This window comes from Pipistrellus hanaki, assembly GCF_964339955.1.
Source record: "Pipistrellus hanaki genome assembly, chromosome: 3".
NCBI classification, from domain to species: domain Eukaryota; kingdom Metazoa; phylum Chordata; class Mammalia; order Chiroptera; family Vespertilionidae; genus Pipistrellus; species Pipistrellus hanaki.
In genome coordinates this window covers 6,572,363-6,587,661 of record NC_140505.1, presented here as the reverse complement: position 1 = coordinate 6,587,661, position 15,299 = coordinate 6,572,363, and the positions used below count along the sequence as shown (strand labels likewise).

At 39.0% G+C, this 15,299-nt stretch overlaps 1 protein-coding gene across 4 annotated transcripts in view; it reads right to left on the bottom strand.

Moving 5' to 3' along the window:
* Window positions 1-15,299, bottom strand: part of PRIMPOL (primase and DNA directed polymerase) — a gene marked incomplete at its 3' end in the record, with an annotated part of 31,618 nt that overhangs the window by 1,355 nt on the left and 14,964 nt on the right. For 2 of the 4 annotated variants that reach the window (XM_084879628.1, XM_084879631.1), the window contains exons 7-12: window positions 7,622-7,784; window positions 4,913-5,001; window positions 2,886-2,975; window positions 2,700-2,808; window positions 945-1,027; window positions 819-865 (exon numbers count right to left, since the gene is read on the bottom strand). In XM_084879628.1, the coding sequence (XP_084735754.1) occupies window positions 819-865; window positions 945-1,027; window positions 2,700-2,808; window positions 2,886-2,975; window positions 4,913-5,001; window positions 7,622-7,784 (581 nt within the window). The remainder of the gene's footprint in view (window positions 1-818; window positions 866-944; window positions 1,028-2,699; window positions 2,809-2,885; window positions 2,976-4,912; window positions 5,002-7,621; window positions 7,785-15,299) is intronic. The other 2 variants (XM_084879630.1, XM_084879629.1) reach the window with 1 other exon arrangement.

Below are 15,299 nucleotides of genomic sequence, written 5' to 3'. Positions count from 1 at the left end.
GACAAGGCTAATAGATGGGGGGTGGGGAACCAACCAATAAAAAGTCTAGAAGACCACATAGAAAAAAAGTGGACAGTTATAGGCAGTCTATTAAATCTGAAAAAAAATTAAACTTCATTAATAAATTAATGTAAATTAAAACAACTAAAATACCATTTTGCATAGTAGGTTGGTAAAGATTAAAAGCAAAAATGTAGGGTAGCAGGTGCTCTCATAACCTGAAGTGGAGAGCAATTTGTGATATGTGTTATTGAAAATATTTCTGATAGGAATAAAAGCTTACAAAATGTGTACGTGGTATGTGTATATGTATGTGTGTATTGTGTGTTTTGGTATATATATATATATGTATACCAAAACATTTACATCAGCTATATGCTATATGTAACTGAGGATGATTTTCCCTCTTTTGATTTTTATGTATTTTCTATTTCCTACAATGAATGTAAATTATTTTGGGTAAGAAAGTTTTAAAAGGAAAATCGTTGGTTTGGCAATCTACCAAAATTTAAAATGCATACATTCCCTTTGAAATAATTCAACTTCTAGAAATTCTTCCTATGGATCTAGTTTAAAGAAACACAAAGATGAGTGTTTTTGTATACTTTGTAGAGAAACACACTTTTCTAGCAGAGGGACTGGTTAATAGCTATCTACAACTTTGTATGGAGCAGCGCAGAAGGACGGGGTGCACTGAGGAACAGTCACAACCACTCATTTCCCCACAGTGCATGTAAAAACTGGACACTACTCACAGCTCATGTATACGCTGAGCCCAGGATTAGTCAATTAGGAGAGAAACTAAAATCTGCACTTACCTCTTTGAGAAGAGACAGGAGGCATATTTCAGCAGGTAAAGGAAAACCTGAATCGGAAAGAGTGAAACTGTTTTACATAGACATCTAGTCTTCACTTTGTGCTAAATGTCAAATTTAATAACTCACAGTCAGATTTGAAGTTTTCTGCTTTACATACGGGGTCATGACATTTTTGATACCAAACTTCATTTTTCAGATCAACCAAAATCCTTTATGGTAAAAAAAATAAAGTTATTTAATAGAATAGATAAATAAAATTCAGCTACATGCTCTTTATAAGAGTTATGGTGATTCTTAAAGATGGAGAAAACTTAAAAATTCAAAAAGTGAAAAATATAAACCAAGCAAAAGAAAACTGATTGCCAAAAATATCATACAAAAGTGGACTCAAGGGGGGAAAATATATATATATCCCAAGAAAAAATATATTTTCAACTCTGTACCCACCAATTAAGATAGTGCTGTCCCCCTTCAGCCCCAATCACTGGCCAGGCTGAGGGACCCCACTGTGCACGAATTCATGCACTGGGCCTCTGGTGTTATGAAATTATGCTGTTTATCTACTTACTGTCAGAACTGAGACCTCTGTATGTCCAGCACATACAGCCCATGTACCAGACATGAGATAGTGATTGGTTGGCGAGTCAGTTGTTTGGTCATTTTGTCGTTCTGTTGCTTAGACTTTTATATAGAGAGATAACTACTGGGTTTCTACTCTATCCCTGTTCTAAACATATTCTTTTATTATTATTTAAAATTCTTTTCTGGTTTTACTTCATCCTTAACTTCCTGTCCTTTGCCAGGGGATTAAAAAGAAACTAAAATTGAAACGGCCTGGCATGGACAGCAAGCATTCAGGAAATAGTGGTTTCCTTCTATACTATTCTTTGTCTTGGACACGTAAACATAACCTTCACTCCAACTCTCAACGCTGAGAAGTTTCCTCCTTGTCCAAATTTGTTCCATTGAGCTTTAGACTCCGTAAGGTGTCAGAGGCCAACAGCAACAGGAGAGAGACCTCCCACCATTGTTCATCATCTACTATCTCGTTTCTTTTAGCCCCAGTGCATCCTACCTTAGTTTTCTCAAGGTTATGCCATCTATGAGGTTATTTTACCAAATACAGTGCAAATGAAGAGGATAGGTTCTGGGTGGAAGGTTGTAATTAAAATATTCAAGTTACATGTTATATCCAAACTAAATATAAACTGAATTACAGGTAGTCCTTGGGTTACATTGGAGATCTGTTCCTACAGCGCAATGTAACTGATTTTTGCCGTAAGTCAGAACCCACCTACATAAGTATATATGTCACTCACACGAAGCACATACAATAGTAATGAAGTGAAACAGTAAAAAAACATTTAAAAGAAAGATAATCCCTGACCTTTACTTGGGTAAATAAATAATAACAAAGCACATAAGTATGTCAAAATGACAGAATTTTTTTTTTTTTTTTTTTAATAAATACTGTAAATGGGAGATGGTGACGTAACCACAAAATGATGTAAATCAAGTAAGATGTAACCTGAGGACTGCCTGGTATAACTACACTAGTGGCCTGGTGCATGAAATTTGTGCACATGGAAAGGAAATTAATTAGAAGAAATATTTTAATATCACTATTCGCCCTTTCTCTATCATAGAAGTGTCAACCAAATTCACGATCGACAATGACAGATCTAAACACATGCATGTGACTGGCACCAGTGAGAGCTTTATATGTATCGCGCATGCACGAGTCAATTTAGCCTTTTATATATATAGGTTATATATATAGGTTATAAAAACAATCATTTTTATATTTCCAACTTTAAAAATTATAAATATTAAAAATATTGGTTAGAAATGTAGAACTTATGAATAAACAATATTACTTACATGATATTATTACTCTTGTGGGCTCTTCCAATGTTTCCACACCAGCGATATTTACAAATGTCATAAACCAATAATTCTTCTGGAAAAAAGTAGTTCCATCGCCGAATCCCTAAAATGCAAATAATGTTTATAAGGGCATTTTTACTCTATCATAAAACAGTTAATAAAGAATATGATTATCTTTACCTCCTTTAATGCCATTTTTATTCACCAAAGAACGAACGAACTGATCAATTTCAGGGTAGGGCGAGCCCTGAAAACCTTCAATGCTTTCTACTGCAACAGAGAGAAAAATTAGTTATAAATGATAATGGTTAAAGTTGAGGTTTTGATTTAAGTTGTCTGGTATAATTTTGATTACCTCCTCCCCCTTGGTTCCCACTCTCCCTTTTTTTCATTGTTCCTCCTAACCAGTCATGGATTTTTATTATCATACAAGGAAGCAGGTAAAATTCAAACCTCTCAATTAAGCCAAATGTCAACTAATTATTACCAAAAGCATGTAATAATCATATCAATTCCTTTCTTGAGTCTGATAAGGGAGTGAAGTCCCTTCCACCCAGGAGCTGGCCTGGTCTTCTGAGATAGGCTTGAGTGTGGCTACCAGGTGGCCAGGTATCTCAGCTCAGCCCTTGTGTTCGCTCATCACATACTATTTCACACAACTTCAGCATCAGATGCGGTCATTCTGTGGCCATGATGATTCAAGACAAAAATAAACACTCTGAAACCACGTCTGAACACAGACAAAACGAACGGATGTTTTCCAAGCCACAGAAATGTTCAAATATAACCTTATCTTGTCTAATATAATTAATTGCTGTTTCTTAACCAGTTACAGCGTTAGTCTCCCTGAAGTCTGTCTTCTTTCTAGGTAAGATTTCTCAAGATATCACAGAACTCTCCCTAACTCAGGCCCGAGTCCTAGCACCCTTCACTGAGCTGCCCATGGCTCCCATGGTGTGCGTTCTCCATTGCTGTGACCAGTAACAAACAGCTTACTCAACACAATGTGTTCTCTGGTGGTCTTTAGCTGCAGGGCACTGACAATTCAGCTACAGTTTGTATCTAAAAGTCTACTGGAATAATTTAAATAATTTATTTACAATCTCATTCAACATTTAAAATAGAATAATCTACTTTTCTAAAAGTCTGTATTTCAGTTACAAAAATAATATACATGATTGGAGAAAATTTGGAAATATATTAAAGCAAAAATAAGAGAAACAAACTCCAAAACAATGTCTAGAAATAAATGTTAGTTATGTAATATTCGTCTTTTAAAAAAAAAGTTGTGATCATACCTCAATATATAAGCGAGTCTACTTTTTCTCAACATAAGTGGATATTTTCCATATTTTATAGACTTTATAAATTTTAATTAAATGACTTCAGAAAATTTTATATTATGAACCAATCCCATTTTGTTGTACACTTAGATTGTTTCATTTTTTTCACTATTATCTATATATATATATATAGAAGGCTAATATGCAAAGTGTCCCCTTGGGAATTTGACCAGGAGACTGAGTTTGATTGCTTGCTATGATGTGCACTGACCACCAGGGGACGGCATGGAACGAAGGAAGGACCCGGCCAGCAGCTGGCAGCTGGGGAAGGAAGGCCCTGGCTGGCAGCTGGCAGCCAGAAGGAAGGCCCCTGCCAGTAGCCAGAAGGCCACAATACGTGCACAAATTTCGTGCACCAGGCCTCTAGTAAATAATAGCCCCAAATATGTATATAAAAATGTTCACTGGAGAGTTTATGTAGGAAATCTTAGAAAAACCACTGTATGTTCTTCAGTTTAGGAATCAAGACTATATTTTCATGAGAAACTGCAGCCATTAAAACAATGAGATGCTCTCCCTATTCCTGGAAATACAGGAAAAACCCTCCTGGTTAGATAGGAAGCTACCGACAGTGGTCATCCCTTTGCAGACAGAAGATGAAGCGAACCCGTGTTTTAATATGTGTTCATTTTATACCAGCAATATATTATTTTGGTAGGGTTTTTGTTTTTTGTTTTTTTCCCAAAATGATATACTTCCCAGTGAATACGCTTTTTAAAATATCTCTTTTTAATTTTCATTTTGGATAGAAACTTGGTCATTTTAAAAGATCAATAAATATGAATATATAAGACTTAAAATTTTAAAGTCAAAACAGATTTAACATCCTTAAATTTTCACAGAAAATTAGTTTTGTAAAATTACCTGAAGTGCTGGTACTATTTAAATGCCCAGCCTGTTTCTGTTTATTCTCGGATGCATCACATCTAAGTACTCGTAAGGTATCTGAGAATCTGAAGAAAATATGTTCAAGAAACAAAATAATATTATTAGAATTAAAGAGACAGAGCTACAGAAAAGAAACAATTTCAAAGAATTCCATGTTAAAATCCTCTATTCAAACAGCTGTTATGCCAGGACATTTATGCCACATTTGCCCATAAGAGCACCAATCCTACCCACATGAAAAGAGAAGTGTGGTGACCACTTAACCACCTTCCTGCAGAGTGAGCGAGGACGGCAAGGCTGCCGAAGCGATGGGCGAAAGTGTAACTCCTCAGACAGACAGAGCCTCTGAAATGTTGGTTTCAATGATGTAAAAGTGTGAATAAATGGAAGAAGAGAAGGAAAAGGCAGGTGACAGCAAAGGAAAAATGGATTGAAATGAACAAAAGTAAAAGATACATTCATAACTGTAAAGAATTTTGCTTTTAATTTCAGAACGAAATCCTCTACTTGGATACACAAAAGACAACAAAGGAAGCCCTAAGTCCGTAGAACTCTGCATTTCTGTGAAATTAATATTGAAGCTACAAAAGAAATGGGGTGCCTCAGGCTGTATCTATCTCAGGTCCCCTATGTGGCTTTTCCATACATGATAGAATGTGATCTTATTCTGGTGCCATCAACGGGGGCAGCAACTGTCATACAGTTTCACACTACTCTCACACGACTGGATCGCAGAACCTGCCACCACTACTACAACATTTACTGAGCAGATACTGTGTGCCAGGCACTGCATCAATATTTTATTTTCATTTATTTTTTTAAATATATTTTATTGATTTTTTACAGAGAGGAATGGATAGAGAGAGCTAGAAACGTCCATGAGAAAGAAACATCGACCAGCTGCCTCTTGCACACCCCCTACTGGGGATGTGCCCGCAACCAATGTACATGCCCTTGACCGGAATCGAACCCGGGACCTTTCAGTCCGCAGACAGATGCTCTACCACTGAGCCAAACCGGTTTTGGCAGCATCAATATTTTATATGCAGTTTTTTAATTTCCAGGGGTCCTCAAACTTTTTAAAGTGGGGGCCAGATCACGGTCCCTCAGAGAGCTGGAGGGCCGGACTATATGAACTACTAATTCCTACTGTAACACCTCGGCTGCGCTCACTGCCCAAAAAACCTGGCGGGCCGGATCAGACTCCTCTGCGGGCCGCATGTGGCCCGAGGGCCGTAGTTTGAAGACCCCTGAATCCTAACAACTCCGTAAGACAGATGCAAATATTATTTCCACTTTAAAGGTGAGGAGACTAATACTTTGACATCACTTCAGAGATATGTCATGGAAGAACTCAGCCCAGAAACGTCTGAAGACAAGCAGCCGTCTCCCCGCCTTCCTGGGACTGCTGTACATTAACAACCAGGGACAGTCTTCCCTGCGGCAAATGCTTCACACGTTTTATTAAATCCATTTCTGTGGATTTCTTTTTAAGTTTGTATCTGGGAAAGGCAAAGGAAGAGCAAGTTAAAGTAATTTAGTTCTTTGGACTAACAAAAATTGCAAGCCTAGAATCAAGGGGATTAAAGGCAAAAAAATAAATACACACACACACACACACACACACACACACACACGTATACACACAGTATATGTATATTATTTTTAAATTTATTTCAGAGAGAAGAAGGGACAGGGTGAGAGAGAGATAGGAACATCAATAATGAGAGAGAATCATTGATTGGCTGCTTCCTGAATGCCCCCTACTGGGGATTCAATTTGCAACCCAGACACAAGCCCTGACCAGGAATCAAACCGTTATCTCCTGATTCATGAGTTGATGCTCAAGCACTGAGCCACACTGGCTGGGCTAATGGCAAATATTTATATTGAAAGATGTCTTTCACTTTAAAAAAAAAATTTTTTTACAGGGAGGGAGAGAGAGATAGAGAGTTAGAAACATCAATGAGAGAGAATCATCGATCAGCTGCTTCTTGCACACCCCCTACTGGGGATGTGCCAGCAATCAAGGTACATGCCCTTGACCAGAATCAAACCAGGGACGCAGGCCGATGCTGTATCCACTGAGCCAAACCGGTTTCGGCTCACACTTTTTTAAATGACCACAACATATAAAATTAAGTGTTCAACAATAAAACTAATTAGAGTATATGAATACAATGGAAAATTATATAGGTATAAAAAGTTTTACTTATAATTAACTGCTGGCAAACTATTAACTTGGCAAATATTCAGAATATGTTGAGTGGATAAAACAGGTGACATACCATATAATCTCAACAAATATTTTTTAAATGATAGGAGTTACATAAATTATATATGTTTGTGCATATCTGAAAAAAAAGAAATGTTAATAGTAATTATATTTCTAAATGCAATAAAACTTTCTATTTTCTTTAGAGAAATGTTAATCATTTTAGAAAGACTGGAAAAATATATAAAACATAATTATAAAAGGACACAGAATACTCTGTGGTTAGAAAATAGATTTTACTATTATGTTTCAGTTAATAGACAAAAAGCAGTAACCTAGAATTTTAAGAACTGACTTTCTTGCTTTTTAAGGTAGAATGAGTCTACACAACTTACATGTCAGTGCTGTGCGATGCCCTTCACTGTGTAAAATTCGTGAACACACACGGGTTTAGTTGTGATACCACACACCTGACATTGCTGACCAGGGAAGACAGGAAGTACTGTTCCTCTTCAGACGCGCGCTCTGGCTCCCTGAGAGAAAACCTGTTATCTTCCGCGGCCTCCAGCACCGCTGGCTTTCCTCTCTTTGATGACTTGTACAGCCGGAAGTTCCTGTTTCGTGTGTAAACTCCTATATATAAAAAAATTAACACAGCAGTATGAACGCATGCTTTCAGTTGTTTTTATAGTCAGCAAGTGTGAAATTAGTTGCATAGCATTTTTAGGAGAAACAATAGTTCTGATTCATCCTTGGCAACCTAGAAAGACCCTGAACTCAGCCCTTCCTGTGGTCACAACGAACTCAACTATAGATAGAAAAACGAACTCTGGAAAAAACCTAGAATCTGGTGGGAGTCCCCTTCACAGAGAGAAAATGAAAGGAGGCCACATCAAAGCAGGTAGGAAAGGCTGAGACATTCTCACCCTGGCAGGGTGACCCACCACATGGGGGAGGGGAGGGTGGAACCCTGAAATCCTCCTGGGGATCCCCAACTTTTAAAACCAGCAACTGGGAAACAAAACCTCCCAAACACCTGGCTGTGAAGGTCACCTGGGGTGCACACCAGGGAACCCTGCGGGCCCTGGCCAACAGGCCCGGAAGCAGCCCTTTGAAAAGCACCGGACTTGATGTGCAAGAAACCCATTTGCTGGTTTAAAGTGGGGGTCTGGGGAGGGGGGGGCCTGCTCACACACCCTCTGGGGATGGAGGCTGGTGGGCACCATCTTCCTGCCATCCCTCTGCATACAGCCACTGGCACCATCTTTTCTTCTGTGCCCTTTCTGCTTTCTTTCTCCAGCCGGTGCCAGCTGGGCGCGCCCTCAGCCTCCCTCCTCTGTGCTCTCAGGCTGAGTCCAGAGCACCACTATCTCCCAGAGGGGCGCTTCGACACTCGTCTGATGCCCCCTTGCCACTCAGGGGGCACCCCTTGATTGCCTTGTATTTTGGGTCCCATAGGACTGTAAGCTCTTGGGCACTGCACAGACTGCAGGCTGAAACACAGCTTTTCTATGAAAGAATCTTAATTGCTTGCCTTAGAGCTTGCCCCTCGGTTGCAGGTTTCAGGTTTGGCACACGATTTTGAGGCCACAGAGCTCCTCCCAGAGAAGGTAAGCAGGGACCCTATCTTTGCCCTCTCCCTCCACCTCGCTACCGCTCACTGGCATGCCCCATGAAGGAGCTCAGACACTGTCCAGCACCTGAGTTTTGTGCCTCCTGCTCAGGAAACACCTCCAGATGGCCTGGCTCTGGCAGCCCTGGGGCTCACCCTTTCAGCCCAGAGGCCAGGACTGTGTCATCTGCATTCTTTAAAAGCCGCAGCCTGAGGGACGGCTTCCAATCAGCATCAATCTAGGTGCTGAGATGCTCCCTTCTGGGACATAGACTGTTTCTGGCACACCCTCAACTCCTAGGAGTTATTAGAGATTAATAATAATAATAATAAAAAAGCCTGCTTGGACAATCATGAAGGCTTGACAAGAGCCAGGGTTAAACAGAACGTTAATCTCCTACACAAAGCCAGCCCTTCAAGACTGGGAGAGGTGGCGGTTTCATCTAATGCATAAAAACCAACACAGAGAATTAAGAAAAATGAGGAGACAAAGGAATATGTCCCAAATGAAAGAACCAGATAAAACTTAGGAAAAAAAATTCTTAATGAAATTAACACATTGCGGACGGATCACGAGAATTCTCGTGTTTTCTGTTTTAAGGCTGTGGCCAGACACGGGAATTCTTTAACAAGATTTTAATTAGTAAGAACATGTAATAAATAACTTCAAAATGAAGTGGGTATTTAATTTTAAAGCGCGCCTTTAACATTTACATAAAACTTTTTGTACTCATTCAATAGAAACTTATCTGGCCACTGGGTAAAGCTAGCAATAAAAGTACTGGCCCGCAATGTGTCAACTAATTTATCCAATACAGAGTTCAATGTACTGATCATAAAGATGCTCAACAAACTCAGAGGAAAATGGATCAACAGTGAGAACTTTAACGAAGAGATAGAAAATATGAGAAAATATCAGACATAATTCACAGGGCAGAGGAATACAATAACTAAACTGAAAAAGACTCTACAAGGGTTCAATAGCAGAGTAGATGAAGCAGAAGAGAGAATCAGTGAACTAGAGACAGGGCAGAGAATGAAATCACTCAGAGAACCAAAAAGAGAAAAGAATGTAAAAGGTGAAAACAGTTTAAGGGACTAGAGGACCACACATCAAGCAGACTAACACATTATAGGAGTCCTAGAAGGGAAAGGGATAGAGAGAGAGGGAGAGGAAGGAAAAGAGAGGAGAGAGAGGAGGAAGGAGAGGAAGAGGAAGAGGAAGAGGAGGAGGGAATGATACTTTGTTTTCTTGCGAGTTTTATACAACTACCCATCATCTGGTTTAAAAAAACAAAAAAACAAAAAAAAAACTCTGGCCTGGCCGGTGTGGCTCAATGATTGAGTGTTGACCTATGAACCAGGAGGTCACAGTTCCATTCCTTATCAGGGTCCATGCCAGAGTTGTGGGCTCGATCCTCAGTAGGGGGCATGCAGGAGGCAGCTGATCAAGATCAATGATTCTCTCTCATCATCTCTCTCCCTTCCTCTCTAAAATCAATAAAAGCCAAGCCAGCGTGGCTCAGTGGTTGAGTGTCAACCTATGAATCAGTGAGAACTTTAACAAAGAGAAAATACAAGAAAGTATCATACATAATTCACAGGGCAGAGGAATACAATTAAAAAATCAATACAAATGTATTTTTAAAAAGGGAACTCTGTCTTGGGAGGGGTGTGGATTTTTCCTAGCCCGCCACCACCGGGAGCCACCGCTTTGCCCCTGTATGTGTTTCTCCTATTAAAGCTTTTATGAATTTGAGTAAGGCTCTGTGTCAGTTCCTCAGAATCCATCCTGAATTTAGACTTTTGGGGCTTTCCCCAACACTGGCGAAGTCATTCATATTAAAGGGTAGTTTTCCAGACAAGCAAAAGTTAAGGAGTTCATCACCACTAAACCAACCTTACAAGAAATGTTCAAGGGACCTCTTAGAGCTGACCCACGAGCACTAACTCATAATAGGAAAACATATGAAAGTATAAATTACACTTGTAAAGGTTTATGTCTAGTAAAAGTAGTGGATTAATCACTTATAAAGCAAGTATGAAAAACTGCTAAGTATAATAATTAGCTAAGGGATCGAGAAAATAAAAAAATGTAAACTGTGATATCAAAAACATAGATAGTAAAAATATAGAACTTTAGAATGCATTCAAAGTTACAAATTTGCTACATATTGTTATGTTGTTATATGTAAACCTCATAGTAATCACAAAGCACAAATCTAGAGTAGATACACAGAAGATAATGAGAAAGAAATCTAAACATACCATTAAAGAAAATCATCAAACCACAAAGAAACAGAGCGAGAGCAGAAAGGAATAGAGGAACTATAAAACAGCCAGGAAACAACAAAATGGCAATATGTATGTATTCATCAATAATTATTTTAAAAGTGACTGGATTGCCGAAGCCGGTTTGGCTCAGTGGTAGAGCATCGGTCTGCGGACTGAAAGGTCCCAGGTTCAATTCCGGGCAAGGGCAGGTACCTTGGTTGCAGGCACATCCGGTAGGGGGTGTGCAAGAGGCAGCTGATCAATGTTTCTCTCTCATCGACGTTTCTAGCTCTCTATCTCTCTCCCTTCCTCTCTGTAAAAAATCAATAAAATATATTTAAAAGTGACTGGATTAAAAACTTAAATCAAAAGAGAAAGCAATGACTGAATGGATTCAAAAACAAAACCCATCAAAGATTATGGTGAGACAAAGCAAGGCATTACATAATTAAGGGGTCAATCCAAAAAGAAGATAAAACATTTGTAAATATTTATGCAACCAATGAAGGAGCACATAAGTATATAACGGAAATATTAATACACCAAAAAGAAGAAATATACAGCAAAACAATAATAGTCTGGAACATTAATACCCTCTTACATAAATGTATAGACCCTCAGGCAGGCAGGCAGAGGTGGTTAGGGGCAATGAGGCAGGCAGGCAGGCGAGCAGTTAGAAGACAGCATTTCCGGATTGCAAGAGGGTGCAGGCCGGGCTGAGGGACCCCCTCACACATATCTGTGCATGAATTTCATGTATCAGGCCTCTAGTATAAAATAAAACAGCAACAGAAATCTCAAACAACCTAACTTTACACATCAAAGAACTAAAAAAAGGAAGAAAAAGCCCAAAGTTAGAAGGAAATACCAAAGATCAGAGCAGATGTACTAGTAAATGAAATAGAGACTAAAAAAATAATAGATAAGATCAAAGAAACCAAAAACCAGTTCTTTGAATAGATAAAGACAACCTTTAGCTAGACTCATGGGTTGGCTCGGGGGATGGGGAGGAAGGTGGGCAAGGAGAGACTTAAATAAAGTCAGAAACAAAAGAGGAGATGTTATAACTGATTCCACAGAAATATAAAGGATCATAAGAGACTACAACAATCACATGCCAACAACCTAGAATAAATAGATAAATTCTTAGGAACAGTCTTCTAATACTGAACCATGAGGAAACAGAAAATGTGAATGGTCAATTACTAGTAAGGAGATTGAAGCAGTAATCCAAAACCTCCCCACAAAGGTCCAGGTGACTTTAAATGTGAATTCTACCAAATATTCAAACAAAAATCAATACCAATAGTTCTCAAAATCTTCCAAAAAGAAAATAAAGAGAACACTTACAAATTCATTTTACAAGGCTAAAATGATAGCAAAACCAGACAAGGATTCCACAAGAAAACAAAATTACAGGCTAATGTATCTGATAGCATAGATATAAAAATCTTCAAAATAGTATTAGCAAACCAAATTCAACAATGCATTATAAGAATCATACCCCATAATCAAATAAGATTTATTCCAGGGATGCAAAGATGCTTCAATATCCAAAAAACAAACCATATACCACATTAACAAAATGAAAGATAAAAATCATATGACTATCTCAATAAATGCAAACAACAGCAACAACTGACAATATTCAACATCCGCTTATGGTTAAAACTCTCAACAAGGTGAATACAGAGGGACTGTACTTCAACATAATAAAGGCCACATGTGACAAGCCCACAGCTAACATCATACACAGGAAGTGCTAAAAATTTTCTGATAAATCAGAAATTAGATAAGGATGCCCACTCTCACCACCCATTCAACAAAGTACTGAAAGTTCTACCCAGAAATTAGTTAAGAAAAATAAAAGGAATCCAAATTGGAAAGAAAGAACTCTATTTGCAGATGGTGTGATATTATGTGTAAAAAGCTTTAAGGATTCCACCAACAAACTACATATATACAGTAACCTCCCCTTTTCCGAGGTTTTAGTTTCTGTGGTCAACCATGTTCTGAGAATATTAAATGGAAAATCCCTGAAACAAACAATCCATAAATTTTAAATTGTGTGCTGTTCTGAGTTGATGAAATCCCACGCCATCCTGTTTCAGCCTGCAAGGAGCATGAATCATCCTTTCCTTTCTCGCCCATTTGTCATTTATAACCATCTTCGTTATCAGGTCATCTTGCAGAGTTGCAGTGCTTGTGTTCAGCTGACCCTGATTTTATACTAGAGGCTCGGTGTATGAAGATTCATGCACTCTGGGGGGGGCTCAGCCCGGCCTGCACTCTCTCATAGTCCAGGACCCCTCGGGGGATGTCTGCCTGCTGGCTTAGGCTCTCTTCCTGCAGGAAGCGGGCCTAAGCTGGCAGTCAGACATCCCTCCTGTAGCCGGGGAGCCCCTGCTCCTCACTGCCCACCTGCTCGCTGCTCCTTAGCGCTGCCTCAGAGGCAGAAGAGACTCCTGCCACTGCTGCTGCGCTCACCCGGCTTCTGACTGAGCAGTGCTCCTCCTGTGGGTATCCTGCGTTGAGTATCTGTCCCCTGGTGGTCAGTGCATGTCATAGCGACTGGTCGGTCAATTTGCATATTAGCCTTTTATTATATAGGAGGATAATATTGACCCTGAGAAAAAGAGCAGTAATACTGGCAAAAAAAAAAGTCAGACAGTGCTTCATTTAAGTGGAAAGGTGAGTACAGTACAGTACTAAATAAATAAAAGCAATCTAAATTGGAAAGAAAAGAACTTTAAGAGTAAGAGAAAGACTACATTCATATAACTTTAGTATATTGTTATAATTATTCTATTTTGTTAATTATTGTTGCTAATCTTTTACTGTGCCTAATTTATGAATTAAATTTCATCATGGGTGTGTATGTATAGGAAAAAAATAATATACATAGGGTACAGGATTACCCACAGTTTCAGGCATCTACTGGGATCTTGGAACATATCCCCATCAGATTAAGGGAACTACTGTACAATGGAATTTCATTCAGCCAAAATAAACAAAGAAATGCTATCATTTGTGACTATTTGTATGGATTGGAGGGTATAATGCTAAATAAAATAAGCCAGACAAAAACAAATACCAAATGATCTTACTTATAGTGTGAAATCTAAAAAGAAAAACAAACCCAAACCAGCTCATAGATACAGAGAACGGCCACTTCTCGGTTGCCTCGGTTGGGAAATGGGCCAAGTGGGTTAAAGGGGAAGTCAAAAGATAAGCACTTCCAGCTCTAAGATAAGGAAGTCCTGAGGATCTAGGTACCGCATGGCAACTCTGGTTACTAATACCATATCGTGCCCTGGCTGCTTTGGGTCAGTACACAGAGTGTCAGCCTGCGGACTGAAGGGTCTTGGGTTCGGTTCCAGTCAGGGGCACATGCCCAGGTTGCAGGCTCAGTCCCTAGTAGGGGGTGTATAGGAGGCTGAGCAATGATTCTCATTATTGATGTTTCTATCTCTCTCTCTCCCTCTCCCTTCCTCTCTGAATAAAAATATAGTTTTTAAAAAATGCAGTATCACATATATGAAAGCTGCTAAGAGAGAAGATCTTAAAGGTTCTCATCACAAGAAAGAAAAATTTCTGTAACTATGTCCAGTGATGGATATCAACTAGACTCACTGTGGTGATAATTTTGCAATATGTACAAATATCAAATCATTATGCTGCATACTTCAAATTAATTTTGTACACTTCAAACTAATGTTGTATGTCAATTATATCTTAATTCAAAAAACCAATAAAATGAAGGTGAATAAAGTCACCTTCAAGGACAAAAATACATACATAAATACTATATTTTAAAAAAATACATTTTACATTTTACCAGATGTAAGCAAAAGCAACACAGAAATTAAAATAAATTGGAGATGGCAAGAATGCCGCATCCAGAAATAGCAAACTAGAGTATTTTGGAGGCAATCCTCCTAGTAAATAAGTAGAAAGGCTGGACAACGTGTTAGGGGAAAAGTCAGACTATGAGAGAGCTTTCAAGATGGTGATGATTTGTGGTGCTAATCTCAGAAAAGATCCCTCCCTCGCTCCTCCCTCCCTCCCTCTCTCTCTCTCTCTCTCTCTCTCTCTCTCTCTCTCTCTCTCTCGTCTCTGGTATTAGAGGGTAGATGAGAGATTAGCTCTGCGGAGGAGTGGGTAGTGCCTGGAAGGGGATGGAGGAGGTGCTGGGTCCTGTCACCTTCTATTTCTTGTCTTGGGTGATGTGGTGACAGGAAATGTCCATTTTGTGGGAACTC